Source organism: Leptonotus elevatus, chromosome 13 (assembly GCF_054856555.1).
Source record: "Leptonotus elevatus isolate MCC_2025b chromosome 13, RoL_Lele_1.0, whole genome shotgun sequence".
NCBI lineage: Eukaryota > Metazoa > Chordata > Actinopteri > Syngnathiformes > Syngnathidae > Leptonotus > Leptonotus elevatus.
Window position 1 is genome coordinate 14,268,991 of NC_141251.1, and position 19,266 is coordinate 14,288,256.

General features: G+C 38.8%; 2 protein-coding genes and 1 long non-coding RNA gene across 4 annotated transcripts; 1 reads left to right on the forward strand and 2 right to left on the reverse strand.

Annotated features, from left to right (window-relative positions):
* Window positions 1-78: 78 nt before the first annotated feature.
* Window positions 79-16,571, forward strand: LOC147163928 (uncharacterized). Its single transcript, XR_015096922.1, has 5 exons — window positions 79-324; window positions 11,736-11,811; window positions 13,657-13,848; window positions 14,077-14,235; window positions 14,587-16,571. It is a non-coding gene; the product is annotated as an uncharacterized LOC147163928 (long non-coding RNA).
* LOC147163929 (calpain-2 catalytic subunit-like) lies at window positions 498-7,819 on the reverse strand. 2 transcript variants are annotated; one of them, XM_086093350.1, is made up of 21 exons: window positions 7,069-7,808; window positions 6,469-6,538; window positions 6,048-6,166; window positions 5,483-5,616; window positions 5,245-5,413; window positions 5,080-5,163; window positions 4,860-4,945; window positions 3,863-3,937; window positions 3,530-3,687; window positions 3,246-3,415; window positions 3,153-3,164; window positions 2,840-3,051; window positions 2,718-2,754; window positions 2,591-2,656; window positions 2,440-2,497; window positions 2,284-2,348; window positions 2,101-2,169; window positions 1,698-1,776; window positions 1,467-1,583; window positions 1,310-1,365; window positions 498-1,215 (listed from the first exon to the last, which is right to left on the reverse strand). In XM_086093350.1, the coding sequence occupies exons 1-21, from the start codon at window positions 7,414-7,416 to the stop codon at window positions 1,192-1,194; spliced, it is 2,208 nt and encodes a 735-aa protein (XP_085949476.1). In that variant the 5' UTR covers window positions 7,417-7,808; the 3' UTR covers window positions 498-1,191. The 2 variants fall into 2 exon arrangements, with proteins under 2 accessions (XP_085949476.1, XP_085949474.1); XM_086093348.1 differs by having other exon boundaries at window positions 5,080-5,413; window positions 7,069-7,819.
* Window positions 8,489-18,294, reverse strand: LOC147163930 (calpain-2 catalytic subunit-like). The gene is made up of 21 exons (XM_086093351.1): window positions 18,005-18,294; window positions 17,339-17,408; window positions 17,104-17,222; window positions 15,679-15,812; window positions 15,423-15,591; window positions 15,254-15,337; window positions 14,984-15,069; window positions 14,825-14,899; window positions 14,584-14,744; window positions 14,070-14,239; window positions 13,990-14,001; window positions 13,661-13,872; window positions 12,502-12,538; window positions 12,277-12,345; window positions 12,145-12,202; window positions 11,988-12,052; window positions 11,492-11,560; window positions 11,338-11,416; window positions 8,884-9,000; window positions 8,726-8,784; window positions 8,489-8,636 (listed from the first exon to the last, which is right to left on the reverse strand). Exons 1-21 carry the CDS (start codon window positions 18,239-18,241, stop codon window positions 8,613-8,615), a joined length of 2,106 nt encoding a protein of 701 aa, XP_085949477.1. The 5' UTR covers window positions 18,242-18,294; the 3' UTR covers window positions 8,489-8,612.
* Between the last annotated feature and the right edge of the window lie 972 nt (window positions 18,295-19,266).

A 19,266-nucleotide genomic window follows, 5' to 3' on the forward strand; every position in this document is an offset into this window, starting at 1 on the left:
GTGGAGAACTTAACTCACAACTTGCAAGATGTCGCAGCCATTTATGGTAGTAGTAGTATGGTACTACGCCACACGGTGGCGCCTCTTTAATTTGTTACGACAGCAAGTTGCTTCTTGACTTTCACTACACTTTTTGTCACTTCACTTCCTTCACCTAAGTAACGGGTGGTACAGCTTAGTTTATTTTTGTCTGCTAAATAATGGTAATTTCCATGTAAGTAACTGCGGAAAATTCTACAAGTCTTGGCTCGTTTTGCTGTCCAACAGCACCAGCTGTTCATGGGTAACTACCTCTTCAGTTCACACCACCACACGTTACATCAGGTAAGTTACTTTAGCACTAGTTGCAACATGAATCACGAAAATAAGGTTTTTGGAAGTGATTGGATGCAAGTTTATATAAAATGTTATGTTAGTTGGTTCAGCTGATTTCTGCATTTAGTCTTCAGGGGGCGACCAAAGTTTGTGAAGTCACTGCAATGAACCTGAGTCATACATGAAGCTCTCAAAAGTAACTTTATTGTACACACAATTATAGTTGCGGTAGAGTAAGTATTTTGTAGAATAATAAATCATGTTCTCAAACCAATTAAGTCACACACCATATCCCAAGGGTAATGCAAACTAAGCAAATATTTATTGAAAGGGGGAGTTTCCAGTAAAACTTTTGTCACGTGTTAAAACTGTCAGTATAAAATTGCTAACTAGGCAGAAGTCTAGCAGAAAAAAAGGGACCTCACGCATCTGAGAATTCAGAAGCAGCGTGGAATTAGCAACATTGCTACTCGACAGGTAAGTTTAACATGTCTTGATTTTTTTTAATTAATTGTATATTCCCAAAAATAAACATTCAAAATGATAACATTTAACGTTATAATTATGATTAAGTCATGTCAATGCAGCAACCGTCGTTAACGTCTGCTTGTTTACAGTGCTGCCGTTTTCTATCATAACAATGCACTTACAAAATTGCATGCCATTCGAGATAGCCATGTGTGAGAATTGCGCTTGTGCCACAAACATCTAAAAATAGCCTGGACACGTAATGCCACCAACTGGCCTTTAGCAAGAATTGAAGTCACCGGATCAAAAACATCTTGCGTTGATACTTGATAAGTGTGCATTACTTAAAACTGCAAACTCCCCCCTTTAAGTGCTGGTTCTTTCTTTTCAGTAGTCTGAGCAGCTCCTCTATATCATGGACAATTCCAGCCACTGGGAAGAAAAAAAAAAAAAACAAGCACAAAAAATGTGTTATTGTCAACTGTATCTTTATATACTCACTCCACCATCGCTGAGAGCCTCGTACCTCTGTGTAATTCAACTTTATCACACCAGAACCATCGTCTACTGCCTTGAAGGCATCTGTTGGTAAGGAAAGTTGCAATTATTATCCGTTTACTGCATATTTTTTATAGCCTACTGTAATATTTTAGACAAAGATGTTGAGTGGACGCTAGACTCACTAAAAAGTGACTCGAGGCGGATTAGGCAGCACACAAAGTTGTCAAAGTCAATGGAGTAGCTTGGTTCTCTGTAGCGAGCAACAATGATCTGGTGCAGTGGGTTGTCGAGTGAGAAACCTGCAAAAGTGCGACGTCAAATTTTTAAAAATCAAGCTAAAAACAATATATGACTATTTATTGATACTGTAGGTTCTTCAAAACATCAACCTATATTATTTGCAATGGACTCACCAGCGGCTTCTACTGCAGACCGCATCTCAGATGAACTCATGCAGCCACTATTGTCTGAATCTTTTTCTCTGTAAATGGCCTAATGGGTAGAATCAAATAGTTTGTTATCTCCAAGCACCATCCTAGGATAAATATATAACAGAGTTATTCTCCAGCCTCAACATTAGACCACAAAATTGTCTTGGGTCTCATCTCACCGACTCTCCCAGAAAGATTTTTAACTCCGTGTTTGTTGTGTACAACTGGACTGCATCACACAGAATTTCTAACCTCTAATTACGTTGCTGTGTAGTTATACACCACAGTCGAAATTTAGCATTATTATTTCTGTAAAAGGCAGTTATTATTTGAGGTGTCTGTAAATTGCGATAACATGGGAAAAAAAAAAAAAGTGTGGAGTTACCAAAAACTTTTCAATCTTGGTCCACAGAATCTTAAACTCCACAAGTCCTAGTTTGCCGCTTCCATCTTTCTTTGAAGAGATTGTTAAAGTTAATTGGTCTAGCCCGATAGGATTTAGATATCTGAAAGCATCGTTGCAGAGAGTTTACAACTTTTTGGAAACATGACTAAACAGAAAGGATACATCAAGCAGATTGATCATGTTGCGGCACGTGGTCAGGCTGAAGCCGTCAGTTTTGAGGTCACTTCCTGAAAATGGTAAAGGGATCAAGTTCTTGGTGCATCAGATTGATGGAAATTTGCGTATTGAACCAGTTTATAGATTTTTTTTTTTCCTTACGCTTTACCACCACTTTGTTGAGGATTCTCTGCAGCTCGAATGCAGAAATTTCCACATCCTAAGAGTCAGATTAAAATGCTTAGATCCAGTGAGAGAAAAATCAATATTCTTATCGAGTACTTCAAGAAAAAACAAAGTACTGATAACTCACATGTCCGGCCAGCTGTCCAAACATTCTCTTGAATCTGTCATCAATATCGCTTTCATCGATGTCAATCTAAAGATTACCAATGGTAGAAATTAATGGTTGAAATGCCGCCCCAAAAAAATGATTTTACCTGTTCAACATGGCAGTCAACTGGATCATCAATCTCCCTAAAAGGCAAGCAAAAAACATTTTTGCTTCACCCTTCCATATGATGCGACACGTTTTTCAAAATGGCGTCTTAATTGTACATACTGAAAATTTGCCGGTTTCTCAGAGAACACCCGTATATAGAAGTCTCCGTTCTTGTTGGGCTCAAAGGTGGAGGGAACGATGAGATACTCCCCAGGCGGCAGATGTTGACGGCTGGAGACCTCTCGAAGATTGATGAAGGTCTCAGAGCGCGCCGCCGAGCTGTTTCTCAAGAAGAAATTTCTCTTCAGGTGCACTTGACTGGAGCCAGAGTACTAGAAATTGACAGAGAGGTCGCGAGGACGGGTCGAGCCGTTGTCTTGTGAAAATGTAACATAATACAAATGTATGAAGTAGCTGCTTCTTGCGCTCGTACCTCCTCAGGCAGCTGGAAAAAGACAAAAAAAAAATCCACTATAAGAAAAGAGTTAATGACTTGTAGTTTATTTGGACTTTTATTGTCATTCACCTCATACATGAGGAAGCCAATAGTCTCCATGTCCTCCCCCATTTTTCTCCTGCGGCGCTTGCCCTTCTGCATCAATCCTATGATGAACGTGCAGCCGTCCTCTTCATCATAGGGGTCATCATCCACCTGGTCCAGTTTGATGACAAACTGAGGATTTGTCCAGAAGGTATCTAAGCAAACAGGATAAACAGAATTTTAGCAGCAGCTAGCAAAAATATAGACGTTTCCTGTTTGTAAAACAAAAATCAGGAAAAAAGGAACATTGTAGAAGTTAAGTCAAGTACTTGGAAAGTTCCTGCAGCCACCGGCAGAAACTCCGATTCTCCACGTTTCTTCAAACTCTGTCTCCGCCCACTTCCTGTACTCTGATGTTAGGGCATCAGGTGTGAGGTTGCAGATCTCCAGTTGGGAATACTCTCGCAGGAAATCAGACAATGACATCCTGTTAGAAAAGCAGTCAGAAGACGAGCACAAAAAAAGTAATCTTAGTGAAGGAATGAACATTCGGGTCCACCTGCATAAGATATTGAGAATAGATACATTTCTAAGTTGTTGTGGTCTCGGAAGATACATTTCCCATGCCAGTGAGTGTAATGTAGGAGACAGTGATCAATTACCAGAACTCCCCATCTTCTCTGCGGTTTTTCAGCCTCTCGCGGTCATCATCACTTACATATCTCCACGTAGAGGAACTAGAAAAATAGCAATAAAAATCTATTTTTTGGGGGAGAATTGTTTTTCTCCATTGGACAGTAGCATTATGTTCATTCTTAACATCCATTCAAAGTATAGATTCAAGAGTTCACCCAACTCACATTCAGTTAATCAGTCGACCAACAACAAGCAGAAGTTCCTACAAAAGGTTATTATAGTTAACGAAAACTAATGGGGAAAAAAATATATATTTTCGTTAGCAAAATTAAATAAACGAAAATGCTTTAAAAAGAGAAAGAAAGAAAACAAAACAAAACTAATTAAAATTATAGTGAAAATGTCATTTTTCGTCTTTGTCAATTAATATCATACATGGGCTTTCGGGGGTTCATTTTTAATTTATTTATTTTGGTATTGCAGTATATCCTTACAGAAGAGAATTGTAGTTTTCTGTACTTTATTACACAATATTCAGTGATTTTTTTTTATCCTGCATTCTACAAATACTTCACATATTAAAAAACTAAAACAAAAACAAAATCTGAAGTGAAGCATTTTTGAAAAAATAAAAAAAACATCCTGTAAAAAAACGAATTGAAACTGATTTAAAAATAGATAAATAAAAAATAAACAAATACAAACTAAATCTAATGAAAAATCCCAAATTATTATAACCTTAGTTCCTACCTGGATATACTTGCCAAATAGTTTTTTTTTTTTTTATTCATTTGATTTTACTCAACCTTAATTTATTCAGGGAAGTTAATTGGACAACTCGACATCCCACCATTTACTGTAAGTTTGCTGCACCTACTGTATGTAAAAAAAAGTTTTTCTTGCTACATATTGTTTATCGGACAAATACAATTTACATGAATATTTACCAGCGTTCAATTTCTCATGCGTCGAATATTGTGTATCGTGTGTTTAACAGGTTTTAGTCAGCCACCGTTTACTCACTCGTCACTCCAGTCTCCATTCCATTCCACCTGACCCCATGGATTTCGGATTCTGATCAGCTTTTCCCCGCTTCCTTTGTACTCCACCTGACACACAAGGTGTACTTTACTCCATTTTAATATCAAAATGTAACATCTTGTCAGTTGTGTTTGCTACTTGATCAACTTTAGTTGCCTCCGATGTCTTACGCGTCACCAATCCTACTCAGCTGTGGGTTTACCTGCTCAGCTCCTGTCACAGAGTAGGCGTGGCCCTTCACCAGCTTGCTATACGTGACAGCTTCCGAGTCAGCTGCACTGGTGATCTGCGATGGATAGAAGCGTAAACAATAAGAGCAGTGACCTATGTTAATAATGTTCGAGTACAGCAAAAAGCTCAAACTGACATCAATGGAGCATCCCAGAAGGGAACCTCTCTCAAGGGCCTTCCTTATGATATTGTAGAGGTGCGGATCGGGGTTGGATAGATCATGTCTCTCAGCAATGCCTCCAGTGAAGTCCTCGAACCCTTCAGTGGTGGTTCCTCCAGAGAGCGCCTCGTAACATCCATTTAACCTGTAGCCGGAAAAGTCAGAACCATAAGTAAACCCGAAACAAATAGGAAATCGGACGTTTGAGTTATACTTGGCGTAGGCCTTCTCCAGCAGGGCACTCCAAAACTCAGATCCATCTGCTGAGTGGACAAACAGCAGTTCTCCATCTCTGGTGGGCAAGCGGTCGTCAACCACCACATCCACCCAGTCGCCAAACTGCCAGAACTGAAAAATTCAAGAGGACGTGGTGTAGCCGCTTGCCCGTTAGTTCATTCGTATAGTCGAGCTTGGCTCTTTTAATTCCCTTGGGTGGTCTCTTCTGGTCTAGTTCAGATCGTACCCTGGCGTTCTTACACCAAAGTTATGGTTTATTCGGGTCTAATCCAGTTTATCTCCTTGGTCAGGTTGTAGGCCTACAGCATTGTAGGGTCACGAATTTTCAGTCAATCCAGGTATGTGAAATTAGGGCATATTTTGGGTACTCCCGTTCATACCACGCCAATTGGATATAGTTTGGGCTTGCCACTTAAGGTAGAAAAACAGGCTCACCTACCCTGAACAGACTCTTGAGATTGTTCTTTCATCCAACTCTTTAGTACACATTTGAAGGCACGGTGTGTGTGTGCGTGTGTACACAGTACAGTGTATTGGTATACCTCAAAATGAAATATTCCAGCATAGTCCTCTTCAAAACTTTGGTCATGCGGTACAACGCGGGACAAAATCTGCTTGTTGAGCGTCAATGAGGCAATAGCCGCCAGGAGCCAGCAGTCACCTGACAAAATTGATTGTTTTAAAATACAGTATATATACACACACATACATGTCTTAGTTAAGCCCCAGTAACTGTCTTGCCTTTCACATTAAAGCACTCGCCACTTATCCCCACCCACGTTTGCATTGTTCCACACAGGGTGTAGACACGTACACGGGCGTTTGCTAGCTAAAAGGCATTGTTGTTGTTTTGAGATTCATCCAAGCAGGATTATTTGTTAATTATATAGATACAGCCCATCATTTTAAAGCATGCAAAGTATGGCTAAAGGAATGTTGGGTGCGCGTGTGTACATGTCTCACCAAGTGCTCCCTGACAAATATCAGTCCTGGTCGCATCTTTCTGAATGAATTGCGGATTGGATACAATTTCCTAAGAAAAAGAAAATGTTTATTGTAAACAAGCGTAGTATGGTAGAGCACAAAGTCATTTTGAGTTGAGACATTGAGGAAATAATTAAGTCCCTTTTTTTAAAAAAGATACACCTACTGCTGCCTCATGTCAGATTTTGGCAGTAATATTGCAGTGCAGCGTTAGGTACGTGTCACCAGTTAGCATGTTTGAGGACACAAATGCAGGACTGGTCTCAAAAACGAAGTACTTTCAAATACATAAAGGCACTTGGGATAAAAAAAAAATTTTGCTAAATGAACCGACAAGGACTAACAGAAACTAGGGAAACTGACGAGATGACAACAAACACCTGGACAAGACAAGACACGAGAGGACAGCTTAACAAGCACAGGTGAAAACACACACAAAACTAACGAGCATTGGGGAAAAAAGTAATAAATGAATAAAGACTGTATGTATTTAATTTAAATGCTATGTGTCTCCCTTAAAATCAGACCGACTGTGAAGCCACCCCAAGCAATTGTTTGCGTCAACGCCGCTGTACCCACCGAAGGTCTCAACCACCTGATGCCCCGGACTTTATAGGAATCGGGTCCAAGTTCATTGAATCCCAAAGATGCAGGAAGCGGCTCAAAGCTTTCATCCTCAAATAGGCGTCTTCTCTCCAGGCAGCTTTGCTTCAGTGACTTGTAGTCCTGGTTTAAGTATGGCACCGCATGATCGTTAGTTCCAATGCCATTCAATTTGTCTCGGTTGTGCTGAAGCTTATTGACAATGCCGGTCATTTTCGATGTCTTCTCAGGTGCCCGAAATGTCTGCCAAGTGACTGCGGGTGTCTGAGGTGTGTTTATACACAATAGTGGGAGCTCAGGTTTGGCCACGCCCTTGTTTGTCATGCCTCGAGGCCCTGTGTCACCTGTTAAGTGTTGAACTAATCATAGCATTTGTAAGACTGTGGCGTGGAAACATTTGTAGGAACTTTCAGTCAGCGGTACTATGGAGTGGTGGTCTCTTTCCGGCCCTTAATTTATACGTTTAAAACACGTTGGCATAGCTTCATGGTGATATGTCAATGATATTGACTCTGATTTTATTTCAGACGTCACGTTAATATGGCTAGTGCAGAGGTCAACAACCTTTCCTGTCAAAAGAGCCATCTTAGGCCGAATAAATAAGCAAAAATGTTTCTGGAGCCGCAAAACATTTGAAGATTGTGATGAAGGAAATAGTGTGTTAGTCGAATGTACTGAGCGCCCAAGAGCTAATTAGCAATTGAATAGCATCCAATGCGTACACATTCGTTTCCTTCTACTTTTCCTCTTCCCTTTTGGGATTTTTTGGGGGGGTAATTTTTCATACTTTTCATTTAATTTTTTTACTTTTCTGCCTTTCTGTCAAATTTCTGACATTTTGGCAATTTTATGTACATATTATGATTATTTTCTGCCTCTTCCTTTTTTGGACATTCTATGTTTTCTGACATTTTTCTACCTTTTTGCTATCAATTTTCTAAAATGTTTTGGTAATTTTGTGGACGTGGTAATTTTCGGGATTTCTTCTTTTGTTTTGGGACTTTTATGGCTACTTTTTGAACATTTTCTTTACTGCCTTTTCTTAAATTAAATCAATTTTCTGACTTTTTTTTTTTTACAATTTTGCTGACATTTTATGGTCATTTTCTGAATTTCTTCTTTTGTTTTTGTTAATTTCATATTTACTTTTTAAACGTGTCCTTTCCTGCCTTTTCTTAAATAAAATTTCGGACTTTTTTGTGACAATTTTAATCATCTTTTTAAAATTTTCAATTCATTTTTGTCAGTTTTCTGCTTTTTCAGAGATCCACAAGAAGCCATATGTGGCTCCAGAGCCGCATGTTGCAGACCCCTGGCCTAATAGGATTACAAGTAGTAGTGAATAATAATGTGTTTTGTTGACTGCTTTACTAAACATATAATAAACAATCATCTCTTTCCCATACCAGTCTTCAAAAACTTTATTTAAATCTAATATTTTTCTGATCTCAAAAAAATGATTGATAGTCCCAATGCCATCAATTTTAACAAAACGTTCCTTGTTTGTGTGGTCCCCCCAGCTAGCAGATTGCCAGGCACAGCCACTGTAAAAGAATAAGAATTAAAGAGAAAATAATTTATACAACAAAATATACAGCATGACAAGCAACTAGCAGACTGTGCATGCAGGTACCTGCTGTATATCCAGCTCAATTTTCCCAGAGTCAGCTTGATCGAGAGCCTTAAAAATTTCTGATTGAAAACAAGAAGAACAAAAAATGCAGATGATGAACCTGCTGTACTATGCAACTTTGATGAAGACCAATATCAAGTGTGTTTTTCCATGCTTACTGAAGAGCAATTCCACTTTAATGAGACAGCCAACAAAGCTGTCAAAGTCGATTGCATACTGAGCATCAGCATAGCGACCGACAATGGCCTGCAGTACAGCGCTGTTGATGTGAAAACCTGTGGAAGACAACCAATCACTTGTCATTATTTTTTAAAGCTGCTGAGGTCATTGTCAGCGCTTGTGGATTACTTCAGATCCTACTGGGTGTCGCGTAAAACCCGAGTTAAGTTTCACAGCCTCTCCCATGGTTGGTTTGATCTTGTGGCGAGTGAATGAAGCTGACATGCTCCACCCCCGTCCGACCGGTTTATCCAGTTTACTGTTAACCGCTCAACAGCACAATTGAGTCGGGTTAGCTGAGCCCGTCTAAAATTGCTTGGCTACCATTCTCCACTAACACAATAAAAAGGGTGTGTGGCACCTTTTGAAGTCAGTCAAAATGTCCGAGAATGTCTCATACCTTGGTAAACAGGTATTTTTTTGTAACAGGCAAATTTCAAATGGGGAAAATAGGGTTACTGTAATATATATATATATATATATATATATATATATATATATATATATATATATATACATCATGGATGTAAGTTTGTTATTAACTGCATCTTGGAATGTCTCCAAATGTCAATATTCAATAGAGATCTTGAGAAAAGTGATCTTGACAAGTCAAATCATAGCCAATAATAATAATCATAATAATGCATTGTGCCAATCGTGGTGGTTGCCGAATCAATTTTTTCCAACACCCCTAATATACATATATATACACCCCTAATATACATATATATATATATATCGAGAATTGCGCGCTGTAATATCGCTATATATATATATATATATATATATATATATATATATATATATATATATATATATATTGATATATATATATATATAGCGATATTACAGCGCGCAATTCTCAAATCGATTCAATATGCGGCCGAATCAATTTTTAAACATCAATTTTTTATGGGAATATTCAACAAAACGTCATACTTAGGGTTAGGATTCACACATTAAGCATGGAAGAATGTTATATTAATGGAACATTAAGCCTTAATATTTTATTTCAGTGCTGTTCAAACATGAAACAGACTGCAAACTGTTTGTTAAATGCAGTGGCTCAGTTATAAGCCTGAATTTTCAGATAAATAAATCAATTTTCATACAAATCTTACAGTGTACATGTTTACTGATTAGTATTTTCTAAATTTGAGTAAAAAAAAAAAACAATCACAATAATCAATTTATAGATTCGCATCGGGATGTATCGAATCGAATCGTGACCTATGAATCGTGATACGAATCGAATCGCCAGGTACGAGGCAATTCACACCCCTAATATATATATATATATATATATATAAAGTCAGATGTCCAAGTTGTGTATTTCAATTGGATTTATATAAGGTTTAGGTATGTGAAGAAATTGTTCAAGTTGCTCTGAATAAAAAAAACTTTTCCTATTGAGACAGGCTTACAAAACTCTTTGAAAAGACACCAAAATGACTGAGATATCTTGCGCAATAAGGAAATTACAAACTTTGTAGTGTCGACTGTGATCTTGCCCACCATGATTGGCACAATGCATTATTATGATTATTATTATTATTGGCTATGATTTGACTTGTCAAGATCACTTTTCTCAAGATCTTTATTGAATATTGACATTTGGAGACATTCCAAGATGCAGTTAATTACAAACTTACACCCATGATACACTCACTCAGTCAGTGAGAGTGAGAGAATCACAAGTGCATTATACTCACACCCATAAAAAAAAAACTCACTTAGTGAGTGTATCATGGGTGTATGTTTGCTTATCCAGCGATGGCCACTCCGTCATTGCCGTTTTTTTTCAAATACAGAACCTACAAGTATTTAAAGTTGTTGTCGTTGCTGTGTCTTTGCTTGCACAGTTTGGATATGCATCATTGTGTTTTAAGACAAACATGGAATCGGATATCCGATTGGAATCAGGCCTCTTTCAATTGTGGATTACTGTCTGACTCAGATGTGAATTGAATCGCAGCCAGTGCAACTGCAGCATGGACAGATCTACTCAAGCCGTATGCCAACAATATAGGCCAATGCATGATATACAATACAGTACACACACGTGCATCTACTCAAACAACACAATTACCGAACCATTCGGTCCAGGCCCACTCAATGCTGTATTATTTGTTCATTATTATTATCGTGTTGTTGATTACCGGTGTTGCCCCTAATGTAGTTGTTTAAGTGGTCTACACACATGCTCCGAATTTGAGCCCGATTCCCTCCTTCCGATGATTATTGGACAGATTATCCTGTGTTGTGGGGTAAAGTAGTGTCTCCCCCTAGAAGAAGATAGGCTAACAGTTAGCCTAGCTTCTTCGATTGCTTCTTTCAGTACTCCTCTTTCTTCGTTTCCACTTAGAGGTTGTCTTACTTGTCAAATGTGTTACCTGCTTCAATGGCAGCACTTCTCATCTCATGGGAGCTCATGGTGCCAGAGTTGTCTTGGTCGTGTTTTCTAAAGATATCCTAAAGAAAGCAAAACCATGAGTCATCAGGCATGTTCGACCAAATGACAGCAAAGCAGGCGAGTGACAATTTTACCAAGTATTTCTGGATTTTGCTCCAAAGTTTATGGAATTCCAACAGCCCCAACATGGAGCTTTCATCCTTCTGTAGAATGTTAAGGTTTTTATAAAGCTCTTCATATTTTAAAATGACACATCAGATATCTGAAATGAAATGACTGTTTATTCGTCATCTATCAATCTTTTGTTTAATTGTCTAAGCTTTTGCTGTATTTCATATGTAAGTGTGGATTTTGAATGTGTTTGTGTTGTTTGTGCAGATGGTGCATTTGTATGACATCAAACTCACAGTGGCGGATTACAGTCTGTTGGATTTGGCTGCCCTCGCATTAGCAGGTATCATCATTAGCAAGTATCTGACAGGTACATCCCTGACGCTAATATCAATATTGATATTGTGCCACTTGAGGACAAAACAAAAAGTGAATTATGGCACTGGAACCTGTGCCCGTTCCTTCTGTAGTTAAAATGTTATTCAAAACATTGCCAGCTATATTTCTAAAAGAGGATACATCCAGTAAACTGATAATAAGACGGCCTGTCTCAAGGCTGAAGCCATCTGTCCTGACGTCAATCCCTGTAAGAAAGTGACAAGAAGCTTCGAACTCTCCAACCATTCAAATGTGAAAAAGCTACACGCCAATTAATGAGGTGGTTGTCTTTACTTACTACGTGAAACCACATTGTTCAGAATTTTGACCAATTCAAAGACCGAAACCTCTGTGTCCTGTTAAATAAACGCATGTCATTTCAATTGATCCAGTTTAAAGCTGATTCGGTTTCAATTAACATGTTACCGACATTGCCAGCAATCTGCTTGAAGAGATATTTGAAGTGAGGATCCACATCACTTTCTGATAACTCCTCTTGCTATGGCAAGATGCGAGAAACATGGAAGCCGATTGTCAATTGAGATGCAGGTTCAAACACATGTAACTGATTGTTTTGACTCCATGATGACATTCTGTTCAAAAGCTCCAGTAGGCATCGGTGTTCTACATTGGCAAACAAGGCAGCTTTGCTTACCTCCTCGGGTTCAGCATCAATGTCCTCTTCCAGTGGACTGTAATGGAAATGGAGATGTTTGTAATATAGAGCCTACTAAGCCGAGGCATACAGAACGCATCTTCAAAATGAAGTTAACTCATTCACTGCCATTGACGGCTATAAATGTCAAAAATTTATTTGAACTATTTCTATTTGTTCCCCCCCCCCCCTTTTGTTAACAAGAGTATGAAAACCTAGAGAATTTTTTTTTACATTTAGATCAGATATAAAATTTGTGATTAATCGTGAAGTCATGCCATTAATTACAATTAAACATTTTAATCGCCTGATGCCCCTAATTTTTAATAATCATCTCGTCAGGCGATTATTATTTTTTTATCTTAATTAATCGCATGACTTCAATAGTTAACACACGATTAATCACAAATTTTATTTCTGTTCTAAATGTACAATGAAAAAAAATCTTGGTTTTCATACTCTTGTTAACAAAAGTAGAAAAAAAAGTTAAACTCATAGAAATAGTTAAAATGATTTTTTGACATTTATGACCGTCAATGGCAGTGAATGAGTTAAGGAATATTGATTTTATTTTCTTGTGCTGCAGGGCTCCCCTTAGTGTTGTTAAATGTAATTTACAGATATATGCCTGTAGGTGCACTCAGTGGCCTCTGTCGTGACGTGTGGGTCCTGTTGGCAATGTAGAAGTGAACCAAATAGTCCTAATGTGAGTTATCTTGTTTAACGAGCCATACAGGAAGTCCTTTGTTTATATTGGTTCTGACAGTTTCAAGGTTAGAATCGATGCATATTAAACTACAATACTGTACATTGCGCAGTGGTGTAAGAATACGTCGTCACGAAGGCACACTCAGTTACCGCAGAACTTACTGATTTTCATTTGGCTATTTTTTGGTTTAGTGTTTTTTCATACATACATTTTCAGTACTGTAATTGTTATTTTTCTGCATTAGAGGAAGTTAACTATTTACGTGCAAATGTGGCTACACCTCAAACATTGCAAACATAAGGCCCAGAAAGATTAAAAATAATAATAATAATTTTTGGCCTGATGTTGGGTTGCCACGGCAATTCAAAGATGCCCATATCCTTTACTCGAGCCTTCTGACTTGTGTCCGCCAGATGGCAGTGTAACACAAAGCTCTGATATTTCAGTTACCTGGTCGAAGCTTGTTTCTCAGAGAACACTCTGAGAACAAAGCTGGCATTCTTGTGAGGATGGAAAGTTGAGGGTACGATGGCATATTCGCCTGGAGGAAGTGTAAAGCGATTGCAAACTTCTCGGGTGTTGATGAAGGTGCTACTCATGGCCACAGCTCTCTGACGCAGCAGGACATCCGGGCCCAGGTGAACATTGCTACGACCGTTGTACTTCACAATGACATCGACACAATTGTTTTAATGATTAATTAGACTATGAGCACAAGACAGATTTCAGCATGTTGTCATGTTTAGAATGTTATGTGTAATGCTTCAGGCATACTTTACCTCATCTGGGACCTGGAGAATAGCAAAAATATTGTTAAAAGTAATCACTCTAAATGTTTTGTTACAAATCATTGTAATACTTTATAGATAGCAAAGCCAATTGTCTGAAGATCGCGATCCAGCCTCCGCTGCCTGCGTCCATCCTTTTGCATCAGTCCCACTAGAAAGGTGCATCCACCCTCCCCATCCAGAGGATCATCGTCCACATCTTCCAGACGCACCACAAACTGAGGATTGGATGAGAAGGTCGCTGGAGCAAACACAAGTGTAACACATTAAACCAAAAGCCTTCTGCCACTTTAAAACATTAATGAATGCAATTTATGAATGTCTGGCCTCAAGTCGTCAGTGCAACAAAAAAAAAAGAAGATTTAATTGAAGATTATGTTTAACTATGCTAAAATCTTTATTTAAATATGACATGATGAGATTACGAAAATTAGATTTTTTAATTGTTTGTATTCAGATACAGTAATCCCTCATTTATTGTGAGTGTTACTTACCTTCCAGAACCTCCCACGATAGAAAACAGCAAAGAACTAAAAATGCAAATGTGTCTTGTCTAATATAAAAATTTACACATGATTTCTTTACCAGGGTGATTGCGACAGCCACCTGCAGTTGATCCGACCCGCCACATGCCTTCAAACTGGTAGTGGTTCCAGTGGCCAACGTCGTCACTCTTGAGCGTATCTGGAGTCAAGTTGCAAATCTCCAATATGGTGAACTGTCTGATGAAGTCCAAGTAGGACATCCTGGAAAGACCAAACAAGTTCTCTTCAATTCCATCTCTCTTTTTTTTACTTGAATAACATGCATAAAACTGTATATTTACCAGAACTCTCCGTCCTCAGCTACATGGTTAAGTTTGGATTTGTCTTCTTCACTGACATAGTTCCATTCAGTGGATCTAAATGTGATAAACAATCATTCTTGTGGGAAAATCCAGTGTTTTACCCCCTCGCATATCTGCATTAAGAAAACATTTTCCTACCCATCACTCCAAGGCCCGGTCCACTCCACCTGCCCCCATGGGTTCCTGATGCGAACCAGCGGAACTAGCGTGCCCCGAAAGTGAACCTAGAACCGTGAGCAACACTCTCTCTTCATTGGTGACAATATTAGCGCACACGTACTCTTTAAATCCAATATAAAAAGACCGGTTGCAAAACTTGTCATTACTCAGTTTGAATTCTTCTCTTAGCAGTGCAGTTTCCATATGAATACCTTGTTTGTTGATAGTTTAAAGTGTGGTATACTGTACCTGTTCTGCACCAGTCACTGAATATGCATGTCCTTTAACAAGTTTGAGATTTGTGACAGCCTCTGCCTCATAGGCACTGGTGATCTGAAAGTAGTTGAAAATGCTCGGATAAATAGTATATATCAGTATGTTTGTTGGTAAGAAGGCAAATCCACACGAATCAAATTACATCGATAGAGCAGCCCAGCAGGGAGCCGAGCTTCAGCGCCCGCCGTAGAATTTGGAAGAGCTGAGACGGAGGCTTGTCCAAAGAGTAGATTTCGGCAATCCCCCCAGTGAAATCCTCAAAACCCTCAATTGTGTTTCCGCCCGACAAAGCCTCGTAGCAGCCACATGCTCTGTCAGATACAGATGACAAAAACAGCGTCACGTTCAAACAACTGTTGTACGGTTTCTTGAATTGTTGATATAGAAAGAATCTGTACTTGGCGTAGGCCTTTTCCAGCAGTGCACTCCAAAACTCTGAGCCCTCGGCCGAGTGAACAAACAGCAGCTCCCCATCTCGGGTGGGTAAACGGTCATCCACCACGACATCCAGCCACTCGCCAAACTGCCAAAACTGAAGTGAACAAAGCAAAAGCACCATGAGCAGTTCGACATAACGACTGCATTGAAAAATAATTGCTTGGAGAGACATTTGCCAAAAATGTACTATTCATGTAAGAAAATGTTTTTTAATTGTTTGACCATAAACATGGCAGATTTCTGCAATCAGCAGCATGCACACTAACTAGAAGGAGGCAGTAAATGAATGGATCTTTATTGTATGGCCTCACCCAAAGCAGAAGTCAGTGATCATAACATGGTAACATGTGATTTAAAACGTAACGTACCACAATCCCCCAAATTACAGTATCTAGTAGATGCCATGCCCATTTGTCGCAAAATCTATTTAAGACAAATAAATCCCGATCTTTTACCATCAGGAAGATAACATGTTGTTGTTATTATGTCCGTTTAAAGACACTCACACCTGTACAATGAAGAGTTTACTACTCAGCCGAGTTGGAACTTCCATTGCTAACCAAAACAGCAGCACGTAAGCACGTAAACTCAGATGAATTAAAGTGTTGAGACTTGCAGTATGTTGTAAACAATATTGCTGTGCAGTATTAAAGATGATCTTACGTTGTGATTGCATCTCTAACGACAATTAAGAGACTCTCATGGGACTGTTTCACGTTGTATGGACCCGTGTTCATTTTCTGAGGACCTTCAAAGCTTTATTTGTTGTGCCCAATCTGCCTTGGTTTATGATGTTTCTCTGCACTTTAAATCACAATTTTACTTGACATAAATGTAATAAACTATTGGAACTGTGGAACTGTTTAATATACATGTTTATATATAAATGTTGGTATGAATAAGGGCTTTTCCACTAATGATACCTACCCCCGTCTTCATTTGAGTGGATAAATGATGGCAGGCAATATTTGCAGAAATACATAAGTTCACCCAAACAGAAAGCGAAGTGTGTTCTTTAAAATATCAGCTCAAATGTGTTATAAACAAAAGTAAATGATTATTGTGATATATCCGATGCACAACATTCTATATCAAGTTCTGGAAAGTATGTTAAAAGAAAATGTGATTTTCTATTGTAAATATGAACTTTTCCATGGCAGTCTTTGTATTACTGTAGACTCCAGCAAATATCTCAAATTGAAGGATGTACTCATCGCTCAATGTCAGCCAATTGGCTATGGCTACAGCAACTTCGTGACCCGAATGACAAGTGGTATATGGATAGATGGAGAGACGTAACAAATAAGTAAATCAAATAAAAGTTAGTGTTTTTTTTTTTTATTGAAAAAAAAAAGAGTCAAAAGCAACAAATGACTTTCTCTGACCTGGAAGTGAAATATCCCCACATATCCCTCAGAGAAACTCTGTCCAGGTGGCACCACGCGTGCCAGAATCCGCTGATCTAGGGTCAGCGAGGCAATAGCAGCCAAGAGCCAACAATCACCTGCACATTAAGAGCAAACACTTCAAGATGTGTATTGTGATGACGTTTGTTTCACCTTCTAAATACAAAAGGCCTTTTTTCATAGAACCATCAAATTGTCCTCCTGTGTCAATTACCTAAAGTTCCTTGGCAAATGTCTGTTCTCGTGGCTCCATCATTAATGAATGTAGGGTTGGAACACAGCTCCTGAGCGGGAGGGAGGGGGAGAGAGAGAGAGACGTGTTACCAGTCTCATATTTCAGTTTATTGTTCAGAAACTTCTCTTCATTCCTCCCCAATTCTCATTTAACTGCATGCAAATGTTCTGAATCATAAGCAAATCAGCCTGACGGTAGCTGACTGATAGACAACACAAATGACTGCAAAGTGTGGATGGAGTATTCTACACTTCCAGGCAAAAACAGTAAAGCAGTTTATACCATCATGCTTCAGGAAATGTATTTCCCATTTATTTAGAAAAGTTTTAGATTTAAAAAAAAAAAAAGTATGTCTTACTCACTTCTCATTTCTAAAAAGCCATTTTAATATTTTCAGTAACCCGACTGAGCTACATTACTGAGGCTTAAAATAAAATAAAAAAATCTCATATTGTGTAAATGTAAACTGCAACCTTGATGCTTCTGTGCAGGTGTACCTAATGAAGTGTCTGGTGAGGGAATGTACTTCCCCTCTTTCTTCAAATGCAACTTTTAAATGAAAAATCAAAATGGTGTCAATCATATTACTTTACTCAACAGCGTAATACAGTTCTAATTTGTAAATTCTTTTTGACAGCTTCTTACTGTTGGCCTCTTCCAAACGACTCCTCTGGTCTTGGATGAGTATGGACCCAGGTCATTGTAGCCCAGTGACTTGCACCCAGCTGGAAAGCAGTCGTCCTCAAACAGACGTCCCCTTTCCACACACTGCTGACGCAGAGTCTCATAGTCCTGTTGGTGGAACTTGACAGCATGTTGCGTGGTGCCAATTCCGCGCTTCCTCTCCTGCTGATGGGCCAGGCGACCTGCAGTAGAAGTCATCTTTGCCTCTCAAGCGTAGCAATTTGAAAAGGATTTGCCTGTTTGTGAGTTGATCATCCAGTTTGATGTGATCGAGGCATGAACGCAGCCTCTTTATAGGGAGGGGGGGTTACTGGTTCAGACAGGGAGGGGCTCTCACTGTGCAGGTGAGGCAAACAAAGCAGACCAACACCACAGTTGTGTGACCATAACTGGAAGGCAAACAGGGACACACCTAAAGGTAAATTTAGGCAACTAAGCATTAAAATACATTTAATGTCCTGCATTCAGTTCAGATAAAAAAAATATATACATATTATTAATTGAGTCATATTTACACACTGGTTATGCACTGTCATTTGATAACACATGTAAAAAAAAAAAATTGAACTGATTTAATACTCTGCGATTGGCTGGCAACCAATTCAGGGTGTACCCCGCCTACTGCCTGAAGCCAGCTGGGACAGGCTCCAGCGCCCCCCGCGACCCTTATGAGGACAAGCGGTTAAGAAAATGGATGGATGGATGATTTAATACTTGGAGTTAAAAGTTATGAAAGAGGCTTCAACACATGACGCAACAATTCTAAGGAATAAAGAAGTGATATACTGTAAATGACATTGCAGCAGCAGGTTGCTGGGACTGTCTGGGCCCCATGATTTTTTTTTTTTTCACTTACAAATTCATAATTGATAAACTGACATTACGTACTTGTCCATTGTCCCTCCTCCTGCATTTGGATAATCCTGTTTTGAGATGTACACTATATCCTTATTCCGCTTCTACATCCTGAAAGCTTAACACAGCAAAGCTAATCCATAGTTATACAGCCCTTCAAGTTTAAAAACATTTCATTTAATAATCAACAAAACTCTATTGTTTTATATAGAAATTAAAATTCAAGTCATGGGGGACCAAATATAGACCACTATAACATCATGTGTGTTATTTCAAATTGATCATAGGGTAATCAATTTGTTTTAGTATTTGCAAAGAACTAACCTAGCCTTGAGGGTATGTTGCTGGTTGTGGTGAAATATGAGTGT